At 48.7% G+C, this 23,584-nt stretch overlaps 1 protein-coding gene across 3 annotated transcripts in view; it reads right to left on the minus strand.

The window, feature by feature from the left end:
- Positions 1 to 7,815, minus strand: part of BNC1 (basonuclin 1) — a 44,946-nt gene extending 37,131 nt beyond the window's left edge. The window contains exon 1 of one of the 3 annotated variants that reach the window (XM_038767262.1): positions 7,768 to 7,815. Coding sequence is in view for 1 of the 3 variants with exons in the window: in XM_038767264.1 (XP_038623192.1) it covers positions 7,768 to 7,776 (9 nt within the window). In the remaining 2 variants the exon portion in view is untranslated. Of the gene's footprint in view, positions 1 to 1,498; positions 1,545 to 7,767 lie in introns of those variants that run through there. The other 2 variants (XM_038767264.1, XM_038767263.1) reach the window with 2 other exon arrangements.
- Positions 7,816 to 23,584: the final 15,769 nt, after the last annotated feature.

Raw genomic sequence — 23,584 nt, forward strand, 5'->3', positions numbered from 1 at the left:
AAGCTGGCTCCCATCCACTGTCATGATCTAGGAATTTTATTTATTTCAGGGAACAACGCTTTTCCCTTTTCCCCACCTGTCTGATTGCAGGTTGACCTAAGCCGGAAAGAGAAGCAGTGTCGCCTGCTGGAAGGAGCCAGACGGACCTGGGTTCTAATACCGGCTCCACCACTTGTCTGCTGTGTGGCCTTGGGCAAGTCACTTCGATTCTCTGGGCCTCAGTTACCTCAGATGTAAAATGGGGATTAAGAATGTGAGCCCCACGTGGGACAGGGACTGCGTCCAACCCAATTATCATGTATCTGCCCCAGTGTTTAGTGCAGTGCCTGGCACATAATAAGCGCTCAACAAATACCCCAATTATTATTGACATCGCCCATATCCTGACCCAGAGCACCCCCTTTCCTGAAATGTCCAAAGGTGGGGAATGTATGGCCGCTTCCCTGGATCTTCACATTTTTGGGGAGATTCGTACAAGTCCACCGAAAGCAGAGAATTTCTCTCTCAAATGAAAAGTAACACACAAACTCCTTTACAACGGTCTGTACACCGGAACTTGAAATCACAGATCAGAGTTCCGGACCTAGAGAAGGACCAATTAGCCATTTTGAGCCCATCATTTTCCACTCAAGATGGGATGGAACGGTAGCACTGAGTTCTTATCGGTTTGAAAGCACTAAATTGATACCGGGTAATATTACAGATTACTTAAATTACGCTGCATGTCTGCACACAGCTATACGGCTTTTGCATAGGTCTACAATACCCATGGAAGTGAACATTTTCAGAGAATGTCTCTGTACTCACAACCTATCTTATCATTCCTAGCTGCTCCCACTCTAGCCATACGGTAACTATAATATTAATGTAACAAGCCTACAGGAAACATTTATTTAGATCAAACATGTACGGGCTCTAGAATAAAACACATCTAGTATAGTTTTAGCTCACAGTAGTGGTGGAATCGTCACATTTTACTAATGCAGTTAAGCCTGCAAATTTCCCTTTAGCAATTGCAAAATGAAATGAGGATCATTACCCAGTTGTTGCTACTGATTCTAAACCTCTTTTAAAATGCACAGAAATGTTTTTGTTTAGTTATTTCTAGCTATCTTTTAGTTTAGATATTTACAGTCTCCACTCCAGGTGCTCCTATTCCACACCTTAAACTTCCATGTTTTGTCATTAGAACTAACAGGAGCAACATTTAAAATGCCATTTCAAATTTCCCCCAGGGGACACCTAGGAGTGAAACTTGGGACATGAAGAACTCTCCCCCCCTTCCCCCCACCCGCCCTCCAGCCCCAATCTGGCCTTTTCATGATTTTCATGAGTTTCTTGAAAACTCTTCAAAGGAATTGACTTATTCTACCAAATCCAAAAGTGAATTAAAAACAAAACAAACCCCCCCCAAAACACAAAAACCCAGGAGCCAGGGTTAAAAAACTAAAACAGACGAGTGGCTGAGGGTATAACAGATAAATACGATGCAACTCACTGTCAATGCTCTCAACTGGACGTGATCAGATTCTGGAACCCAGTTCTTATGGATGCTGTTTAGGACTCTTCTCTCTGCTGCATCCCCAAAACAACAATTCATTCATTCATTCAATTGTATTTTTTGAGCCCTTACTAAGAGCACTGTACTAAATGCTTGGGAAGTACAAGTTGGCAATAATTCCCATACCGCATGGTTGTTGCGAGTGAAGAATTATCCCAGGGAAGCCCTTGGCTGTCAGAAACTCCAGGATCCTGGAAGAGTCATATTACGCTCTCCCAAGCGCTTAGTACAGTGCTCTGCACAGGCTGTGTGGTCAATAAATGACTGATGTCCAATTCCCCGCCCAAAGCGCTCACTGATGATTGACGGCTGAAGGCTCAACTGAAGAATCTCAGCTGTGATGGGGGACAAATGCCACCACTCTAACTCGCCCCAATGCGATCCCCTTCCCCTCCCCAGCACCATAAAGGGGCAGTCAGGTCCCAAGGAAGGGTGGGCTTGGGGTTTTTTTTCCCCCTCCCTCCTCCCCCAGCCAGGATTTTCCTCTTCCAACTAGGGAAGATCAGCTGCCATCCCCCCAACAGTGGCAGGCCGGCAGGCGGCCACAAAGAGAGGCAGTAAATGAGAAGAACATGTTACTACACTGCATTTTAGAAAGTTTGGCTCCGAGCTATGCGCTGATTAATATCAGATCTCCTCCCTTCCTTTGCCTCTTGACAATCTTGTCACATCTGGCTGACAAATCCTTACAAGCTTCTCCAAACCCTGGCTGGCCGGGATTTTGCTCCAGGGCTGGCTGGGAGGGCGGGCCCACCTCCTCCACCATGCCCGGCTGTGCCATCCCCAGGTTAATGAAGGCCCACCTCTCTGGCAGGTTGCAAGGAAGCCAGCACCACGGGCCTCCACCTTTTTTTTTTTTTGCAACATCACCCAGCCTCTTCTCCTCCCCCAAAGGATGAGAGAGGCTTCCGAGGTGCAAAATGCCAAGTAGGTGCACGCATTTTAAAAAATAAAATAAAGAAATCCAGCAGCCAGCCTACCGGTCTTGTCCTTTAAAGTTGCCAGCCTTTAAACCCCCCCTTTTTTTTTCCAGTTAAAGAGGACGAAACCCTCACTTGCAATCCACACCATGTGCGTTCGGGAGAAATGTGTCTTTGAAGACACCTCATTGAAGGGCTATAGTCTAACCGCTCAACCGGTTTAACTTGTCATTCCCCCCCCCCCTTTTTTTGTTTGGATTCCGAATTTCCGTTCGTTCTTAATCATAATAATAATGATGGCATTTATTAAGCGCTTACTATGTGCAAAGCACTGTTCTTGGTGGGGGTGGGAGACCACTTTGGGGTCCCGTTTTGCACGACCCCTCTGCACGCTGGAGCTGACAGGTGGGGCTCTGTGATAGCCTCCCCCAACAGCCCGAAATGCACCGTTTGCAGCCGAGGTCCCCCCTCCAGGGACCCCCTTTGCAGCCCCTAAATGGCCTTACTATTTTTTTGGGGGGGGGAGCAACACGAAGCTCGTAAAAAGGGGGTGTCGCACCCCAAGATCCCCCGGACAAGTTTTCCCAGCCAAATTGCCCGGGGTGGCGGCTCCCACTTTTGCAAAAACTCTGTGTCCCCGGACCCCGGGAAATTGCAAATCAACTTTTTGGGACGGTTTTCTTGGTGGTTATTTATTGCATTCCCCGGGACGATTCCACCCTGTCGTCCGATCGCGACTTATTAGGCGCCGGACGCTTGGATTCATTCATTCATTGTATTTATTGAGCGCTTACTGTGTGCACTACTAAGCGCTTGGGAAATACAAGTCGGCAACATCTAGAAATCCAACAACGGGAAACCCGCCGCCTATTAACGCTTCCTTGCAGCCGGCCGAGGTTTCGGCTTTTTGGGCAACCAAGCCTATATACTGAGCGCCTGCCGTGTGCAGAACACCGCAGTAAACGCTTGGCACAGCACACTAGAACAACTGCATTTATTGCGCGCTGGCTGTATGCAAAGCACTGTGGTAAGCGCTTGGGAGACTACGTTCAAATGTAGTAAGCGGTTGCCTCGTGCAGGCCACTGTAATAAGCGTCGACCATCGCATTTATTGCGCACTGGCGGTGTGCAGAGCACTGCACTAACTGCTTGGGAGAGTATGTTCAAATGTGCCGAACCCTTGTCGAGTACAGAACACTGTAGTAAGCGCTTCCTACTACAGTTAAAACTCGATTCTAGACCGTAAATTCGTTGTGGGCAGGGAATGTGTCTGTTACTGTTGTGCTGTTCTCTACCGGGCGCTTAGTACAGTGTCCTGCACTCAGCAGGTGCTCAATAAATGCAGTTTGTTTGAATCGTATTTACTGAGCGCTTACTGTGTGCCGAGAATGTATTAAGCGCTTGGGAGAGTCCAAACCATCGCATTTGAAGGCCTGCTGTGTACTGAGAAGTGCACCAAGCCCTTGGGAGAGTCCAATTAAAGGTATTTATTAAGTGCTTACCGGGTGCAGAGCCCTGAACTAAACACTTGGGAAAGTACAAATCAAAGGTATTAAGTGCTTATGGAAGGCCGAACACTGTACTAAACGCTTGGGAGGGTACAAGAGAAGCTAGTTGGCAGCCCTGCCCACGAGGAGTTTACGGTCTCGAGGGGTGAAATGGTCAATCATTCATTCACTCTTATAATGACGGCATTTATTAAGCACTTACTATGTGCCACGCGCTGTTCTAAGCGCTGGGGAGGTCATCAGGTTGTCCCCCGTGGGGCTCACAGTCTTCATCCCTATTTTACAGATGAGGGCACCGACGGCCAGAGAAGAATAATAATGATGGCATTTATTAAGCGCTTACTATGTGCAAAGCACTGTTCTAAGCGCTGGGGCACGATACCAGGTGATTAGGTTGTCCCCCGTGGGGCTCACAGTGTTCATCCCCATTTTCCAGATGAGGGCACTGAGGCCCAGAGAAGTGAAGTGACTCGTCCAAAGTCACACAGCAGACAAGCGGTGGAGCTGGATTTGAACCCACGACCTCCGACTCCCCAGCCCGGGCTCTTTCCACTGAGGCACAGTGTTTCTCTTATTTATCGGGCAATTAGTGTGTGCAGAGCACTGGACTAAGCGCTCGGGAGAGTCTGATACAATAATCAATAGCCACATTCCCTGCCCGCAACGAGGCTCATCTGCTCCGGGGGCTTGGGGGGAGGGGAAGGGGGTCCCAGTCATTCATTCATTCATATTGATGGAGCGCTTACTGTGTGCAGAACACTGTACTAAGCGCTTGGGAAAGTACAATAAAGCAAAAAAGAGACAATCTTGGCCCACAACTAGCTCACAGTCTAGAGAGTGAGACAACCTACTACTACAAAAGGCATCAGGACACCAATTTAAAAAAATAAAACTACGGATATAATGAACAGAATTATTCATTCTTTCAGTCGTATTGATGGAGCGCTTACTGTGTGCAGAGCGGTGTACTAAACGCTTTGGAAACTACACTATGGCAAAAAAGAGAGACAATCCCTGCCCACAACTAGCTCACAGTCTAGAGAGGGAGACAAGATATTAATGCAGAAGGCATCAGAACATCAATACAAACAGGCATCAATTTAAAAAACAAAACTACAGATATAATAATCAGAATTATTCACTCAGTATTGATGGAGCGCTTACTGTGTGCAGAGCAGTGTACTAAACGCTTTGGAAACTACACTATGGCAAAAAAGAGAGACAATCCCTACCCACAACTACCTCACAGTCTAGAGAGGGAGACAAGATATTAATGCAGAAGGCATCAGAACATCAATACAAACAGGCATCAATTTAAAAAACAAAACTACAGATATAATAATCAGAATTATTCACTCATTAGTATTGATGGAGCGCTTACTGTGTGCAGAGCGGTGTACTAAACGCTTTGGAAACTACACTATGGCAAAAAAGAGCGACAATCCCTGCCCACAACTAGTTCATAGTCTAGAGAGGAAGACAAGATATTAATGCAAAAGGCATCAGAACATCAATACAAACAGGCATCAATTTAAAGAACAAAATTACAGATATAATAATCAGAATTATTCACTCATTAGTATTGATGGAGCACTTACTGTGTGCAGAGCAGTGTACTAAACGCTTTGGAAACTACACTATGGCAAAAAAGAGAGACAATCCCTGCCCACAACTACCTCACAGTCTAGAGGAAGAAAAGATATTAATGCAAAAGGCATCAGAACATCAATACAAGGCATCAATTTAAAAAACAAAATTACAAATATAATAATCAGAATTATTCACTCATTAGTATTGATGGAGCGCTGACTGTGCAAAGCACTGTACTAAACGCTTAAGAAAATACAATACACCAAAAAAGAGAGACAACCCCTGCCCTTAACTAGCTCACGGTCTGGAGAAGCAGCCTGGTTCAGTGGAAAGAGCCCAGGTTTGGGAGTCAGGGGACGTGGGTTCTAATCCCGCCCTGTCCTCACCCGAGCGCTTAGTGCAGTGCTCTGCACGCAATAAATGCGACTGTTCGACGCTTAGTACAGTGTCCTGCACAAGGCAAGGACTCAGTACATTTGAACGGACTCTCCCAAGCGCTTAGTGCAGTGCTCTGCACACGGCCGGGGCGCACTAAATGCAATTGTGCAGGGAACTATACTAAGCGTCCAGCAATTGCATTTCGTGGAGGGAACTATACTAAGCGTCGAGCAATCGCACGGTCGGCGCGCGCTAAATGCAATTGTGCAGGGAACTATACTAAGCGTCCACCAATTGCATTTCGTGCAGGGAACTATACTAAGCGTCGAGCAATCGCACGGTCGGCGCGCACTAAATGCAATTGTGCAGGGAACTGTACTAAGCGCCGAGCAATCGCATTTAGTGCAGGGAACTATACTAATCGTCGAGCAATCGCACGGCCGGCAGGCACTAAATGCAATTGTGCAGGGAACTGTACTAAGCGCCGAGCAATCGCATTTAGTGCAGGGAACTATACTAAGCGTCGAGCAATCGCACGGCCGGCAGGCACTAAATGCAATTGTGCAGGGAACTGTACTAAGCGCCGAGCCATCGCATTTAGTGCAGGGAACTATACTAAGCGTCGAGCAATCGCACGGCCGGCAGGCACTAAATGCAATTGTGCAGGGAACTGTACTAAGCGCCGAGCCATCGCATTTAGTGCAGGGAACTATACTAAGCGTCGAGCAATCGCACGGCCGGCAGGCACTAAATGCAATTGTGCAGGGAACTGTACTAAGCGTCGAGCACTGCACTAAGCGCTCGGGAGAGTCCGTTCAAATGTACCGAGTCCTTGCCTTGTGCAGGGCACTGTACTAAGCGTCGGGCAATCGCATTTATTGCGCGCTGGCCGTGTGCAGAGAACTGCAGTAAGCGCTTGAGAGAATCCGTTCAAATGTACTGAGCGCTCGCCTTGGACACAACACTGTACTGAGCGTCGACCTTGGGCAAGCCGCTTAATTTCTCGGGGCCTCATTTCCCTGGAAAGCGGGGATTAAGACTGTGAGCTCCTCGTCATCACCAATCGTATTTATTGAGCGCTTACTATGTGCACAGCACTGTACTAAGCGCTTGGGAAGGACAAATTGGCAATCCTCGTGGGACAACCTGACTACCCGGTATCTCCCCCGGCGCTCAGCACAGTGCTTGGCACAGAGTAGGCGCTTAACAAGTAGCACTATTATTGGCACAGAGCAGGCGCTTAACAAGTAGCACTATTATTGGGGGGGACGGGCGGATATTAACGCAGGTAAAAAGGCACCGGGCCGTCCATACGAGTAAGCAGGCATCAATTTAAAAAATAAAATTATAGATAACAGAATTGTTCATCCACTTATCTTTAAAAAATTAAATTACAACTAACAGAATCATTCATCCGTCTAGAGTGGGCGCTTACTGTTGTGCGGAGCACTGGACGGAGCGCTTAGGGCAGCAGAAATGGGGCACTCAGTATTTCGGGTGGGGAGCGCTTTGGGCATCATCATCATCATCAAGCGTATTTATTGAGCGCTTACTGTGTGCAGAGCACTGTACTGAGCGCTTGGGAAGTACAAACTGGCAACATATAGAGAGACAGGCCTAACCCAACAGTGGGCTCACAGTCGAAAAGGGGGAGACAAAACCGAACATACTAACAAGATGAAATAAATAGAATAGATATGTACAAGTTAAATAAATAAATAGAGTAATAAATGTGTCCAAACAGAAATGGGGCGCTCGGTCTTTGGGGTGGGGGGTGTCCCGGGTGGGCTGGGCCCCCGGGCGGTCTTACCTCGGCCATGGTGGGTCCGGTCGGGGCGGGGGCCGTCCCCTGGGCCCGCTGCGGGGGGCCGCGGCACCATCCCACCGCCCGCCGCCGCCGCCTGTCGGGGTGATGTAGGCGGCGCCCAAAGCCCAGAGACCCCGCCCAGCGCCCCGCCCGCCGCCCAGCACAGCGCCCGGCGCAGCCCGCCCCAACCGCCGTCCCTCCCTCGCCCGAGCGCCCCCCTGCGGCCGCCCCCCGCGCGTGCACTGCCCTCCCTCGCCCGAGCGCCCCCTTGCGGCCGCCCCCCGCGCGCACGCCTCCTCGCCCTCCCCAGCGCACTGCCCTCCCTCGCCCGAGCGCCCCCCTGCGGCCGCACCCCGCGGTGCCCGCTCGCCCCCTCCCTCGCCCGAGCGCCCCCTTGCGGCCCCCCCCAGCGCACACCTCCTCGCCCTCCCCAGCGCACTCCCCACCCTCGCCCTAGCGCCCCCTGCGGCCGCCCTCCCGCGGTGCCCGCGCGCGCACTGCCCTCCCTCTCCCGAGCGCCCCCTTGCGGCCGCTCCCCCCGCGCGCACGCCTCCTCGCCCTCCCCAGCGCACTCCCCTCCCTCGCCCGAGCGCCCCCTGCGGCCGCCCCCCCGCGCGCGCACTCCCCTCCCTCTCCCGAGCGCCCCCTTTCGGACGCCCCCCCCCCCCAGCGCACACCTCCTCGCCCTCCCCAGCGCACTCCCCACCCTCGCCCTAGCGCCCCCTTGCGGCCGCACCCCCGCGGTGCCCGCGCGCGCACTCCCCTCCCTCGCCCGAGCGCCCCCTTGCGGCCGCACCCCACTCGCACACCTCCTCGCCCTCCCCAGCGCACTCCCCTCCCTCTCCCGAGCGCCCCCTTGCGGCCGCCCCCCCTCCCCCGCGCACACCTCCTCGGCCTCCCCAGCTCACTCCTCTCCCTCTCCCGAGCGCCCCCTGCGGTCGCCCCCCCGAGGTGCCCGCTCGCCCCCTCCCTCACCCGAGCGCCCCCTTGCGGCCGCCACCCCCCCCCGCACACCTGCTCGCCCTCCCCTGCGCACTCCCCTCCCTCGTTCGAGCGCCCCCTGCGGCCGCCCCCCCGCGGTGCCCGCTCGCCCGAGCGCCCCCTTGCGGCCGCCCCCCGCGCGCACACCTCCTCACCCTCCCCAGCGCACTCCCCTCCCTCGCCCGAGCGCCCCCTTGCGGCCGCCCCCCGCGGTGCCCGCTCGCCCCCTCCCTCTCCCGAGCACCCCCTTGCGGCCGCCCCGCACGCACACCTCCTCGCCCTCCCCAGCGCACTCCCCTCCCTCTCCCGAGCGCCCCCCTGCGGCCCCCCCACCCCCCTCTTCTCCTCCCGCTCGCCCTAACGCTCCGCTAGTTCCCCCCCTCTCTCTAGCGCCCCCCGTCGGCTCAGAGAAGCAGCGTGGCTCAGAGGAAAAGAGCCCGGGCTTTGGAGTCAGAGGTCATGGGTTCGAATCCCGCCTCCGCCAACTGTCAGCTGGGTGACTTTGGGCAAGTCACTTCACTTCTCTGTGCCTCAGTTCCCTCATCTGTAAAATGGGGATTAAGACTGTGAGCCCCCCGTGGGACAACCTGATCTCCTTGTAACCTCCCAAGCGCTTAGAACAGTGCTTTTCAGACTGTGAGCCCACTGTTGGGTAGGGACCGTCTCTATATGTTGCCAACTTGTACTTCCCAAGCGCTTAGTACAGTGCTCTGCACACAGTAAGCGCTCAATAAATACGATTGATGATGATGATGCTTTGCACATAGTAAGCACTTAATAAATGCCATCATCATCATCATCATCTTGGGCCAGGCACTGTACTAAGGACCGGGGAAGATAGATACAAGTTAATCGGGTTGTCCACCTGTTCAGCCCTATGGCCCCATTCATTCAATGCAGGCCAGCCCGCACCCTCCGCTCCTCTGCCGCTAATCTCCTCACCGTGCCTCGTTCTCACCCATCCTGCCGTCGACCCCCGGCCCACGTCATCCCCCTGGCCTGGAATGTCCTCCCTCTGCCCGTCCGCCAAGCTAGCTCTCTTCCTCCCTTCAAGGCCCTACTGAGAGCTCACCTCCTCCAGGAGGCCTTCCCAGTCTGAGCCCCCTCCTTCCTCTCCCCATCATCCCCCTCTCCATCCCCCCGTCTTACCTCCTTCCCTTCCCCGCAGCACCTGTATATATGTATATATGTTTGTGCATATTTATTACTCTATTTATTTATTTATTTATTTTACTTGTACATATCTATTCTATTTATTTTATTTTGTTAATATGTTTGGTTTTGTTCTCCATCTCCCCCTTCTAGACTGTGAGCCCACTGTTGGGTAGGGACTGTCTCTATATGTTGCCAACTTGTACTTCCCAACCGCTTAGTACAGTGCTCTGCACACAGTAAGCGCTCAATAAATACGATTGATGATGATGATGATGATTCATTCATATTTATTGAGTGCTTACTGTGAGCAGAGCACTGTACTAAGCACTTGGGAAGTACAAGTCAGCAACATGTAGAGATGGTCCCTACCCAACAACGGGCTCCCAGTCTAGAAGGGGGAGACAGACCACAAAACAAAACCTGTGGACAGGTGTCATGTTGTCGGGACAAATAGAATTAAAGCTAAATGGACATCATTAACAAAATAAATAGAATAGTAAATATGTACAAGTAAATATTTACTTGTATTTACTTAGTACAGTGTACAAATACAAGTGCAGGGTACAAACACAAGTAATACTTGTGCTCTTGAGAAGCAGCACGGCTCAGTGGAAAGAGCACGGGCTTTGGAGTCAGAGGTCATGGGTTCAAATCCCCGCTCTGCCAACTGTCAGCTGTGTGACTTTGGGCAATTCACTTCATCATCATCGTCATCATCAATCGTATTTATTGAGCGCTTACTATGTGCAGAGCACTGTACTAAGCGCTTGGGAAGTACAAATTGGCAACATATAGAGACAGTCCCTACCCAACAGTGGGCTCACAGTCTAAAAGCGGGAGACAGAGAACAAAACCAAACATACTAATAAAATAAATAGAGTAGATATGTACAAATAAAATAAATAAATAAAATAAATAAATAAATAAATAAATAAATAAATGGAGTAAAAAAAATATGTACAAATATATATACATATATACAGGTGCTGTGGGGAAGGAAAGGAGGTAAGACTTCTCTATGCCTCAGTTACCTCATCTGGAAAACGGGGGTGAAGACTGTGAGCCCTTCCGTGGGACAACCTGATCACCATGTAACCTCCCCAGCGCTTAGAACAGTGCTTTCTGTTATATAGTATTTGTATTTGTGGCCCCATTGTGGCCACCCCCACTCTCCCTAGCGTCCCCACCCCTTGTTGACCCCCAGCAGCCCCCCAGGACCCCCGTGCCCACCCCAGGAGGACGGATTGGCGGCCGCCTGCCCTTGCGCGTCCCCAGCGCTCCAGCTGTCCGGCGGGGCCGTGACACTCATCACTCACCCAGATGGGATCAAAAGGCGGCCCGGTCGGCTCACGCCGGGCGGGGGGAAGGAGATGCCCTGGCTCCTCCGGAAGCAGCCCCCGGAGACACCGTAAATCAGGGCAGCTGGTCTCTGGGGGGGCCCGTTCCCCAAGAATGCAGGCCACAACGCCAGGAGCCCACCAGGTGTATCTGTGCTTGCCAGCCCCTGAAAACAAGAAGTTAAAAAAAAAGCTTTCATTAATTAATTCAATCCTATTTATGGAGCACTTAATTGTGTGCCCAGCACTGTAATAATAATGCTAGTAATGTTATTTAAGCGCTTACTGTGGGCCAGGCACTGCACTAAGCGCTGGGCAAGCAAATCGGGTTGGACACAGTCCCTGTCCCTTCTGGGGCTTGTGGTCCCGAGCCCCATTTTATGGAGGAGGAAACTGCGGCCCAGAGAAGTGATGTGACTTGCCCAAGGTCACACAACAGACAAGTGGCGGTGCTGGGATTAGAACCCATGACCTTCTGACTCCAAGGCCCGTGCTCCCAGACTAAACCCCCCTTATCCTCAGGTCCCGCCCCCCACCCCACCCCACAGCACTTGTGTATATATGTACATATCTATAATTCTATTTCTTTATATTAATGCCTGTTTACTTGTTTTGATGTGTATACATATCTATAATTCTGTTTATTTATATTGCTGCTATTGATGCCTGTTTACTTGTTATGATGTGTCTCCCCCCTTCTAGACTGTGAGCCCGTTGTGGGCAGGGATTGTCTCTGCAGCTGAATTGCACTTTCCAAGCACTAGGTACAGGGCTCTGCACACTGTAAGCACTCAATAAATATGACTGAATGAATTAATTGAATGAATGAATGCTCTATCCACTATGCCATGCTATGTGCCAGGCACTCTACTAAACACTGGGGTGGATACAAGCAAGTTGAGTTAGACACAGTCCCTGTCAATCAATCAATCAATCAATCAATCATATTTATTGAGCACTTACTGTGTGCAGAGCACTGTGCTAAGTGCTTGGGAAGTACAGGTTGGCAACATATACCACGTGGGGCTCGCAGTCCCGCTCCCCATTTTACAGATGAGGTAACTGAGGCCCAGAGAAGTAAAGTGATTTGCCCAAGTCACACAGCAGACAAGTGGTGGCATTAGAACCCATGATCTTCTGACACCCAGGCCAAGCTGCTTCTCTATGTCCGTATCTGTAATTTATTTATTTCTGTTAATGTCTGTTTCCCCTTACGTACTATAAACTCATAGGCAGGGATGATGTCTACCAACTTGGTTAACTGTCCTCTCCCCAGGGCTTAATATACATCATTTATTAATTTATATTAATGTCTATATCTGTAATTTATTTATTTCTACTAATGTCTGTCTCCCTCTTTAGGCTATAAGCACACTGTGGGAAGGGAATGTATCTGTTAGGTTGTTATATTGTAATCTCAAAGCCTTATTCAAAGCCTTACTGAAGACACATCTCTTCCAGGAAGCCTTCCCTGACTGAGCCCTCCTCTCCTCTTCTCCCAATCCCTTCTGCGCCGTTCATACTTACTCTTTCATTCATCCCCTCTCCCTTCCCCATGGCACATACGTATGTATCTGTATAGATCTGTAATTTATGCATATTTATCTATTTCTTTCTTTCTATTAATGACTATCTCTCCCTCTAGACTGTGAGCTCACTGTGTGCAGGGAATGTGTTTGATGCTATATTGTACACTCCCAAGCACTTAGTACAGTGCTTTGCACACAGTAAGCACTCAATAAATATGATTAATAATAATAATAATACTCTTGCAAGCACTTAGGACAATGCTCTGCACACAGTAAGCGCTCGATACGTACGATTGGCTGACTGCTGAGCATGATGCTCTGCAAACCATAAGTGCTCAATAAATACGATTAATTGATCTTGAGTGCAGTCTTTCAGGCTTAAGAGTCTGCTTTCACTTCCTCAAAGTGTAATCGTTTGAGCTAGGGTTAGGCTAAAATGGTAGGAGAAGCAGTTTTAGCATAGTGGTTAGAGCACAGGCCTGGGAGTAAAAAAGTCATGGGTTCTAATTCCGGCTGCACCACTTGTCTGCTGTGTGACCTTGTCACTTCACTTCTCTGGGCCTCAGTTACTTCGCCTGGAAAATGGGGATAAAGACTGTGAGCCCACATGGGACAGTGATTGGGTCCAACTCATTTTAGTTGTATCCGCCCCAGCGCGCAAGTCCTCCCCCCAGGAGAAGCAGTGTGGTCTAGCGGTTAGAGCCCGGGCCCGGGAGTCAGAAGGGTCTGGGTTCTAATCCTGGCTCCGCCACTTGTCTGCTGTGTGATGCTGGGCAAGTCTATTCACTTCTCTGGGCTTCAGTGACCTCATCTGGAAAATGGGGATGAAGCCTGTAACCAAGCAGGACAGGGGCCTTGTCCAACCTGACAAACGTACATCTACCCCAGCGTTTAGTACAGTGCCTGAAATATAGTAAGCCCTTAACAAATACCATTAAAAACAGCACTGTGTCCTGTGACTGGAGTCCTGGCTTGGCCTGCTCTTGCTCTGACCCTCTTTTTACCTATTTAGTCATTCAGTCGTATTTATTGAGCTCTTACTGGGTGCAGATCACTGTACTAAGCATTTGGGAGAGGACAATACAACAAGAAATTGACACATTCCCAGCCCACAACGAGTTTACAATCAAGAGGGCCCAAAGCAGGGTCGGTAAAGGGGCCGAGGAGGAGGAGGGGAGTCCCAGCTGAATTTTAGAGCGTTTCATTCAATCGTATTAATTGAGTGCTTACTGTGTGCAGGGCACTGTACTAAGCGTTTGGACAGTACAATTCAGCAACAAATAGATACAGTCCCTGCCCACAATGGGCTCACAATCTAAAAGGAGGGGGTGGGGGACGTAGAATGGAAGATAGATATTCATCTTGGACCATGGACCAAGGCAAAGGAGGGCTGAAAAATATTGTTTGTTTTGAGTTTGGAAAGCTATCCTGCCAGGAAATAACAAATTGATGGGATCTCTAGATCCCATCTAGAGAAACAGCGTGCCGTGCAGTGGTGGATAGAGCAAGGGTCTAGGAGTCAGAAGGTTATGGGTTCTAATCTTGACTCTGCCACTTGTCTGCTGTGTGACCCTGGGCAAGTCACTTCACTTGAAAATGAGGATGAAGACTGTGAGCCCCACGTGGGACAGGGACTGAGTCCGACCTAGTTGGCTTGTATGTACCCCAGGGCTTAGCACAGCACCTAGCACATAGTAAGTGCTTAACAAATACCACAATTATTATTATTAGACTGTAAGGTTGCTTTGAGCAGGGAATGTGTCTGCTAATTCTGTTGTATTAGCACATTAGCTAATTCTCTGCACATAGTTTTCAACCCAGCTCTACCACTTTTCTGCTCTGTGACCTTGGGGAAGTCACTTCACTTCTCTGGGCCTCAGTTCCCTCCTTAAAGGAGATTAAGAATGCAAGCCTTATGTGGGACAGGGGACTGTGTCCAACCTGATTACCTTGTATCTTCCCCAGCACTTAGTATAGTGCCTGGCACATAGTAAGCGCTTGACATATACCCTAAAAAATAAAAATCAAATAAATACCATTGATTGCCTGATTGATCTGGGACCCTAGGACAAATGCCATTTCGGAGGACAGACGCACAACAAGGTTTGTCTCTCTGTCTCCGTCTTGTCACTGGGGAGAGCTTTAGAAGACGTGTTTTCTGGGGGTTTTATTTCCAAAGGGTGCGGGGGGGTCAAATCAGGACAAGCAAACTGATTCAGGAACTGGGACAGATTTTTGCCGGAGACCTTCAGGGCCTTGAAGAGTTCTGTGGATTTTCTCAGCTCCAAGGTTCTTCCAGAAACAACGGGGAGTTTGATTTTGGACCGGGCTTAGGGGAGGCCTTGTCCCATTCCCACTTGCCCTCCTGGCTTTTCCTGGCCAGAAGGGGTGACAGTAATTCCGCTGAGCCACGGGGGCAGGTAGCATCTAATGAGGAGAGGTGAGCCTTGCTGTGTGTGCCATCAGGCATTAGCTGCTGATTCATTCATTCATTCAATCGTATTTATTGAGCGCTCAATGTGTGCAAAGCACTGTACTAAGCACTTGGGAGAGGACAATTCAACAACAAACAGACACATTCTGAACCCTCAACAAGTTCTGATCCTGCCAATATCTCCTCCTTCACCTCCAATCGAGAAAAGGAAAAACCCTATAGCCACTTCTGGTCCTGGATTTTTCTTCACATTTGTCTAAGTCTACACTGCCGAGCCCCCCAAAATCAGCCTGCTTGGGGGGGCTCCTCCTCTAGACTGTCAGCTGTTTGTGGACAGGGAATGTATCTGTTTATTGTCCTATTGTACTCTCCCAAGTTCTTAGTTCCCTATACACTAAGTGCTCAATAAATAAGATTGAATGAGAAGGGCTTTCCTCCCCACGACTGAATATTTAACTCTCTGAGCAGAGGAATGCTGAATCCTGCCTCTGCCACTTGCCTGCTCTGTGACCTTGGACAAGTCATTTCACTTCTCTGGGCCTCGGTTCCCTCATCTGTAAAATGGAGATTAAAACTGTGAGCCTCATGTGAGATAGGAGACTGTGTCGTAGGGACCGTCTCTATATGTTGCCAACTTGTACTTCCCAAGCGCTTAGTACAGTGCTCTGCACACAGTAAGCGCTCAATAAATATGATTGATTGATTGATTGATTAATAATGATACCATTTATTAAGAGTTTACTATGTGCAAAGCACTAAGCAGAATGGCATAGTGGAAAGGGCAAGGGTTTAGGAGTCAGAGGTCGTGGGTTCTAATCCCAGCTCTGCCACTGACCAGCTGTGTAACTTTGGGCAAGTCATTTAACTTCTCTGTGTCTCAGTTCCCTCATCTGTAAAATGGGGATTAAAACTGTGAGCCCCACATGGGCCAACCTGATTTCCTTGTATCTACCCCAGTGCTTAGAACAGTGCTCGGCACATAGTAAGCGCTTAACAAATGCCATAATCATAATTATTTTTACTATTATTATCTACACCAGTGCTTAGAACAGTGCCTGGCACATAGTAAGTGCTTAACAAATACGACATATTGCTATGCTTGGCACATAGTAAGCACTTCCAGACTGTGAGCCCACTGTTGGGTAGGGACCGTCTTTATATGTTGCCAACTTGTACTTCCCAAGTGCTTAGTACAGTGCTTTGCACACAGTAAGCACTCAATAAATACGATTGATTGATTGATTGATAGAAAGCGCTTAACAAATACCAACATTATTATTATTATTATTATTATCCTCTGGGCCTCAGTTCCCCCATCTATAAAATGGGGATTAAAACTGTGAGCCCAGAGTGGAACAGGGACTGTGTTGTCTTATATCTACTCTAGTACTTAATACAGTGTTTTGTACATAGTCAGCACTTAACAAATACCACAATTCTTCTCATTCTTTTCCTTTCCCCTCCTTCTCCTCCTTATTTCTTCTCCTTCTCCTCCTCCTCCTCCTTCTCTTACTTCTCTTCTACCTTCTGTTTCTCCTCCTCCATTCTCCTCCCTTCTTCCCCTTCTATATCCAACCCCCCCGAATATTCATTCATTCATTCATTCATTCAATCGTATTTATTGAGCACTTACTGGGTGCAGAGCACTGTACTAAACGCTTGGGAAGTACAAGCTGGCAACATATAGAGACGGTCCCTACCCAACAGCGGGCTCACAGTCTAGAAGTGGGGAGACAGACAACAAAACACATGGACAGGTGTCAAGTCCACAGGTGATTCAGGAACCAGGAGAGGACAGAGTCTGTGAAGCCAAGGTTGGGTAGCGTGTTGAGGAGAAGGGGGTAGTCCACAGTGTCGAAGGCAGCTGAGAGGACGAGAAGGATTAGGATAGAGTAGGAGCCGTTGGATTTGGCAAGCAGGAGGTCATTGGTGACATTTGAGAGGGCAGTTTTGGTGGAATGTAGGGGATGGAAGCCAGACTGGAGGGGGTCGAGGGGAGAGTTGGCGTTGAGGAATTCGAGGCAGCGGGTGTAGATGACACGTTCAAGGAGTTTGGAAAGGAATGGTAGGAGGGACTTAGGGCGATCACTAGAAGGGGAGGTGGGGTCGAGAGGGGTGGGGTCAAGGATATCTAGAGACCAAGTAAATGCCGGTGACTCGCTAAAGTCCCACAAATCAGAACACAGGCCCATGCATAGGACCCCAGAGGCCATCCATGCAATCCCCCAACAGTTGGACAGGGTGGTTCCAAAGCCATCTGGGAAGGTGGGTTGTCTTCCTTCCATTTCCAGATCATTGGGATCGGAGATTTTACATCCCCTTGCCAGGTGTTCTGCTAATAATAATGATGATAGTATTTGTTAAGCGCTTCCATTGTAACAAGCACTGTACTAAAACGCTGGGGTAGATACAAGAAAATTGAGTTGGATACGGTCCCTGTCCCATGTTGGGCTCACGGTTTTGATTCTCATTTTACAGATGAGGTTACTGAGGCCCAGAGAAATGAAGTGATTTGCCCAAGGTCAAACACCAGACATGTGGAGGAGCCGGGATTAGAACCCATGACCTTCTGACTTCTAGGCCCAGGCTCTATCCACTAGACCATGCTGCTTATCAACTCAGAGTCCAGGAATGCTGGCTCTGCAGAGAGGCACCACCCTTCCCTGCCCCCACCACTGCTGGATTGAATCCCATCCTCCCACAGGAGCAGGGCAGGAAGAAGCTTCTGTCTCAACTGGGCAAGTCACATCACTTCTCTGGGCCTCTGTTCCCTCATAATAATAATAATAATAATAATAATAATAATAATGGTATTTGTTAAGTGCTTACTATGTGCAAAGCACTGTTCTAAGCACTGGGGGGGTGGTACAGGGTGATCAGGTTGTCCCACATGGGGCTCACAGTCTTCATCCCCATTTTATAGATGAGGGAACTGAGGCACAGAGAAGTTAAGTGACTTGCCCAAAGTCACACAGCTGACAATTGGCGGAGCCGGGATTTGAACCCACGACCTCTGACTCCAAAGCCCATGCTTTTTCCACTAGCCATGCTGCTTCTCTGAGCCATGCTGCTTCTCATCTGGAAAATGGGGATTAAGACTGTGAGCCTCAGGTGGGACAGGGACTGTGTCCAACCCTATTTGCTTGTATCCACACCAGAGCTTGTTACAGTGCCTGGCACAGAGTAAGTGCTTAATAAATGTCATAAATCAAACAATCGTATTTATTGAGCACTTACTGTGTGCAAAGCACTGTACTAAGCGCTTGGGAAGTACAAGTTGGCAACATATAGAGACAGTCCCTACCCAACAGTGGGCTCACAGTCTAAAAAGTGACTGAGGCACAGAGAAGTGAAGTGACTTGTACTAGGTCACACAGCAGACAAGTGGTGGATGTGGGTTTGGAACCCAGGACCTCCGACTCCCAGGACTGTGCTCTCTCTACTAGGCCATGCTGCTTTTCTACCGTTCAGAGGCAAATCAGTTTGCCTTACCTTTAGGGAAACTGTTAAGACCCTAGGGAATCTGTACAGATTTATTACTCTATTTTACTTGTACGTATTTACTATTCTATTTATTTTGTTAATGATGTACATAGAGCTATAATTCTATTTATTCTGACAATTTTGACACCTGTCTACATGTTTTGTTTTGTTGTCTGCCTCCCCTTTCTAGACTGTGAGCCCGTTGTTGGGTAGGGACCGTCTCTATCTGTTTCTGACTTGTACTTCCCAAGTGTTTAGTACAGTGCTCTGCACACAGTAAGTGCTCAATAAATACGAATTAATGAATGAATAAAAAACTCGCCAAAACCCTTCTAGAACCCTGGCAAAGTGGTGACTGTGGACTAGGGCCACACTGCCTGGAAACCTGAGGAACCTGGAATTTTCTTTTGTTAGTGTCAAGGTTCCTTATTTATGGTTTCTCTTCTATTTATTGTTTTATTTCTTTTTTTGTGCATCTACTGTCAGTTCTCCCTGCTTCTTCCAGGGACCCTACCTGGGTTACTATCAGCTTTTTTTAATGGTATTTGTTAAGCTCTTTCTACGTGCCAGGCACTGTACTAAGCGCTGGGGGAGATATAAGCTAATCATGTCGGACAAAGTCCATGTCCCACACGGGACTCCCAGGCTTAATCCCTATTTTTACAGATGAGGGAACAGACCCAGAGAAGTGAAATGAATTGCCCAAGGTCACACAGCAGTCAAGTAGCTGAGCCGGGACTAGAACCCGGGACTGACTCCCGGGCCCATGCACTATCCACTACTTCACTTTGCTCCTCTCCTCCTCCATTTGCATCCATCCTCTCTGACCCAAATCACCTTCAGACGCAATTTGATTCCCCTAGAAACATTTGAGAACAGAGCCATAAGAGTATTTTCCAGATATTTTCTTTTTAATGGTATTTTTAAGTGTTTACTATGTGCCAGGCATTGTACTAAGCACCGGGGTAGATACAAGCTAATCTTGTACCCTGTCCCACATGAAGCTCACAGTCTTAATCCCCATTTTACAGGTGAGGTCACCCAGAGAAATGAAATGTCTTATCCGAGGTCATACAGCTGACCCATGGCAGGGCCAGAATTAGAACCCAGGTCCTTCCGACTCTCAGGCCGGTGTTCTTTTCCCTAGCCACACTGCTTAGTCTAGCAAGCTCCAAATAGAAGCAATTTTCTAGAAACAAAAACCATAAAGGTGGACTTATTCTGATACTTGGGGAAGAAAACTAGGGATTCGCTCTTGAAACTACTCGCTACGCTCCTCCTACAACCCAGCCCGCACACTTTGCTCCTCTAATACTCACTTTCTCATTGTGCCTGGATCTCGTCTATCTCACTGCCAACCCCTGGCTGACGTCCTGCCTCTGGCCTGCAATACCCCCCCCACCCCGCCAAATCTGACAGATAATGATTCTCCCCCCTCATCCTTTCAAAACCTTATTGAAAGCCCATCTCCTCCAAGAAGGCTTCCCAGACCAAGCTGCTCCTTTCCTCTTCTCCCACTCCTTTCTCCATCACCCTGACTTGCTCCCTTGTCTCATTCCCCCTCCCAACCCCACAGCACTTATATCCACATCTGTCATTTATTTATTTGTAATGATGTCTGATTCTACCTCCCCCACCCCAGACTGTAAGCTGTTTACTGTTCTACTGTACTCTCCCAAGCACTTAGTACAGTACTCTGCACACAGTAAACGCTCAATAAATACAATTGAATGAATGAATGAAATTGTTTTCTCAATTTGCAGCTTTTAAAAAGCACCTTCTCCCAAATGGCTTAATTGGAAGACTTGGAAAAAGCGTAATTGCTAATCTAAACTCTCCGGGACCCACTGGGTCGAGCCGGGCTTCTTCTAACAACATATGTCTCCTAATCCAAATCAGTTCTGAGACTTCTACTTTCCAGAGGTGAGGCTTTTAATCCTCAATTTACAACACGTTTAAACAGGCAAGTTCTGTCTGTCACCAAGAGTTTAGTAATTAACCAAATATCCTCCCGCTAATGGTTTACCCAGATAGTGGGAAGCCAACGGAAGGAAGTTCCGGGAAATCGGCCCGTTCGGTCTCGGCTGGGAACGTCTGTCTTCCTAGCGGATGATCCACATGATTATTAAAGCTCACTTGGGCCTGGGGAACCAAAGAGGGAGCCAAACTTCCCGACGGGTGGGAATCTCCCCGCGAAAAACTTCAGGTTCCAGATCATATTCCTCCCTGCACCTCCCCGTCTCTACCACGTTCAGCAGGCATTATTTTTTAAAGATATTTGTTAAGCACTTACTACGTGCCAGACACTGTTCTAGGCACTGGGGTTGATTTAAACTAATTAGGTTGGACACAGTCCCTGTCCCACAAAGGGCTCACTGTCACCCCCCATTTGACAGACAAGATCACTGAGGCCCAGGAAGTGAATTGACTTGTCTAAGGTCATGCAGCACACAAGAGAAGAGGAGTGGTCTAACTGCTAGAGCCTGGGACTGGGAGTGAGAGGACTTGGGTTCTAATCCCAGCCCTACTGCTTGTCTGCTGGATAGTCTGGGGTAAATCACTTCACTTCTCTGGGCCTCAGTTCCCTCATCTGCAAAATGGGGATGAAGACTGTGGGCCCCATGTGGGACAGGGACTATGTCCCATCTGATTAGCTTGTATCTACCCCAGCACTTAGAACAGTGCCTGGCACATAAAAAGCGCTTAATAAATACTACAATTATTGTTATTATAGCAGACAGGTGGTAGAGCTGGGATGAGAATCCAGGTCCTTCTGACTTCCGGGTCCGTCTCTATCCACTGGGCCACACTGCTTCTAATTTGCAGGGCTTCTGGCAATCTGCAGACTTTTTTTCTGCAGACTTGGAACACCCGGGTTTGAGGTTAACAGCAGCACAGTCAAGGATTATGCCGATAGCAGAGCCAGACGGGCTCAGGAATTCATGAGGTTTGGCAGAGTGGGGAGTGGTGGGGAGGGGGACACACCACGATCTGGCTACATTTGTTCCACCGTAGTGGGAGAGGTAGACAAGGACCTCAGCTCTAATCCCGGCTCCTTCACTTGTCTGTTGTGTGACCTTGGGCAAGTCACTTCACTACTCTGGGCCTCAGTTTCCTCATCTGGAATATGGAGATTAAGACAGTGAGTCCCATGTGGGACATGGACTGTGTCCAACCTGCTTGTCATGTAGGTACTCTAGTACTTAGAACAGTGCCTGGCACAAAGTAAACGCTTTAAACCAAGACCATTAAAAAAAATCCCAAACCCCCTAATTTCCTGCCCCCTTTCTCCTGAACAACAAGGAGGAGAAGAGGAAGTTCCACCCATGCTTTAATTTTATTTTTCGTTCGCATTCTTTCATTCTTCACCACCGGCACCTCCATTACAGAACTCATTCTAATTGCCAATAATTTCTACAGCAGTAATAATAATAATAATAATGATGGCATTTATTAAGCGCTTACTATGTGCAAAGCACTGTTCTAAGCGCTGGGGGTATACAAGGTGATCAGGTTGTCCCACGTGAGGCTCACAATCTTCATCCCCATTTTACAGATGAGGTAACTGAGGCCCAGAGAAGTTAAGTGACTTGCCCAAAGTCACACAGCTGACAAGTGGCAGAGCTAGGATTCGAACCCATGACCTCTGGCTCCAAAGTCTGTGCTCTTTCCACTGAGCCATGCTGCTTCTTATAATGTAATGTAATGGAGCCCCAGTAATGGGGCTCATTTAACAGTAGCATACAAACTACATCCATGTGACAGGAGGGCAGGAAGAGTAAGATAGTAATCAATCAGTGATACTTATTGAGCACTTAATCTGTGTAGAGCCCTGTACTAAGAGCTTGAAGTTGCAACAGAGAAAATAAACGAAAATCTCCATCTCAAGGAGCTTACAGTCTAGTGGGGGAGACAGTTGCTAAAATAAATTTAGGTAGGGAAGCAACTGAGTATAAGGGTGTGGACATAGGCACTGTGGAAATGATAGTGTGGGGAGTTCTTTTCATGCATTTATGGTATTTGTTAAGTGCTTACTATGTTCCAGTCCCTGTGTTAAGCACTGGGATAGATACAAACTAGTCAAGTTGGACCCAATCCATGTCCACATGAACCTCACAGTCTTAATTCCCACTGAACAGATGAGGTCACTGAGGCCCAGACAAGTGAATTGACCTGTCCAAGTTCATACAGCAGACAAGTTGTGGAGCCAGGATTAGAATTTAGGTCGTATTGACCCCCAGGCCTGTGTTAAATCCATTGGGCCATGCTACTTCTCTGCTGTGTTCTTCAACTGGCTTAACTCAGAAAAAGGGTTTGTGGAAGGCGTGATCTTCCCCTGCTTCTGGCTTCCTCTCAGGATTGGGTTTTTATTTATTTAGATTTTTACCTTTCCCTAACCACTTCCTTTTTTATGGTATTTAAGTGCTTACTAGGAATCAATCACTGTTCTAAGCACTGGGGTAGGGACAAATTAATTAAGTCTGACACAAGTCCCCGTCCCACATGGGGCTCAGAGTCTAAGTAGGAGGGGGAACAGGGATTTAATCCCTATTTTACAGTCGAGGGAAGCAGCATGGCTTAGTGGCTAGAGAACGAGCCTGGAAGTCAGAGGTCATGGGTTCTAATACCGGTTCCACCACTTGTCTGCTGTATGGCTTTGGGCAAGTCACTTCATTTCACTGGGCCTTAGTTACCTCATCTGTAAAATGGGGACTGAGACTGTGAGTACCACGTGGGACAGGGACCGTGTCCAACCTAATTAACTTGTATCTACCCAGCTCTTAGAACAGTGCTTGACAAATAGTAAGCACTTAACAAATACTATCATTATTACCATCATTATTCTCTGTGCCTCAGTTACCTCATCTGTAAAATGGGGATGAAGACTGTGAGCCCCATGC

The sequence above is a fragment of the Tachyglossus aculeatus genome, chromosome 26, assembly GCF_015852505.1.
Source record: "Tachyglossus aculeatus isolate mTacAcu1 chromosome 26, mTacAcu1.pri, whole genome shotgun sequence".
Classification (NCBI taxonomy): Eukaryota; Metazoa; Chordata; class Mammalia; order Monotremata; family Tachyglossidae; genus Tachyglossus; species Tachyglossus aculeatus.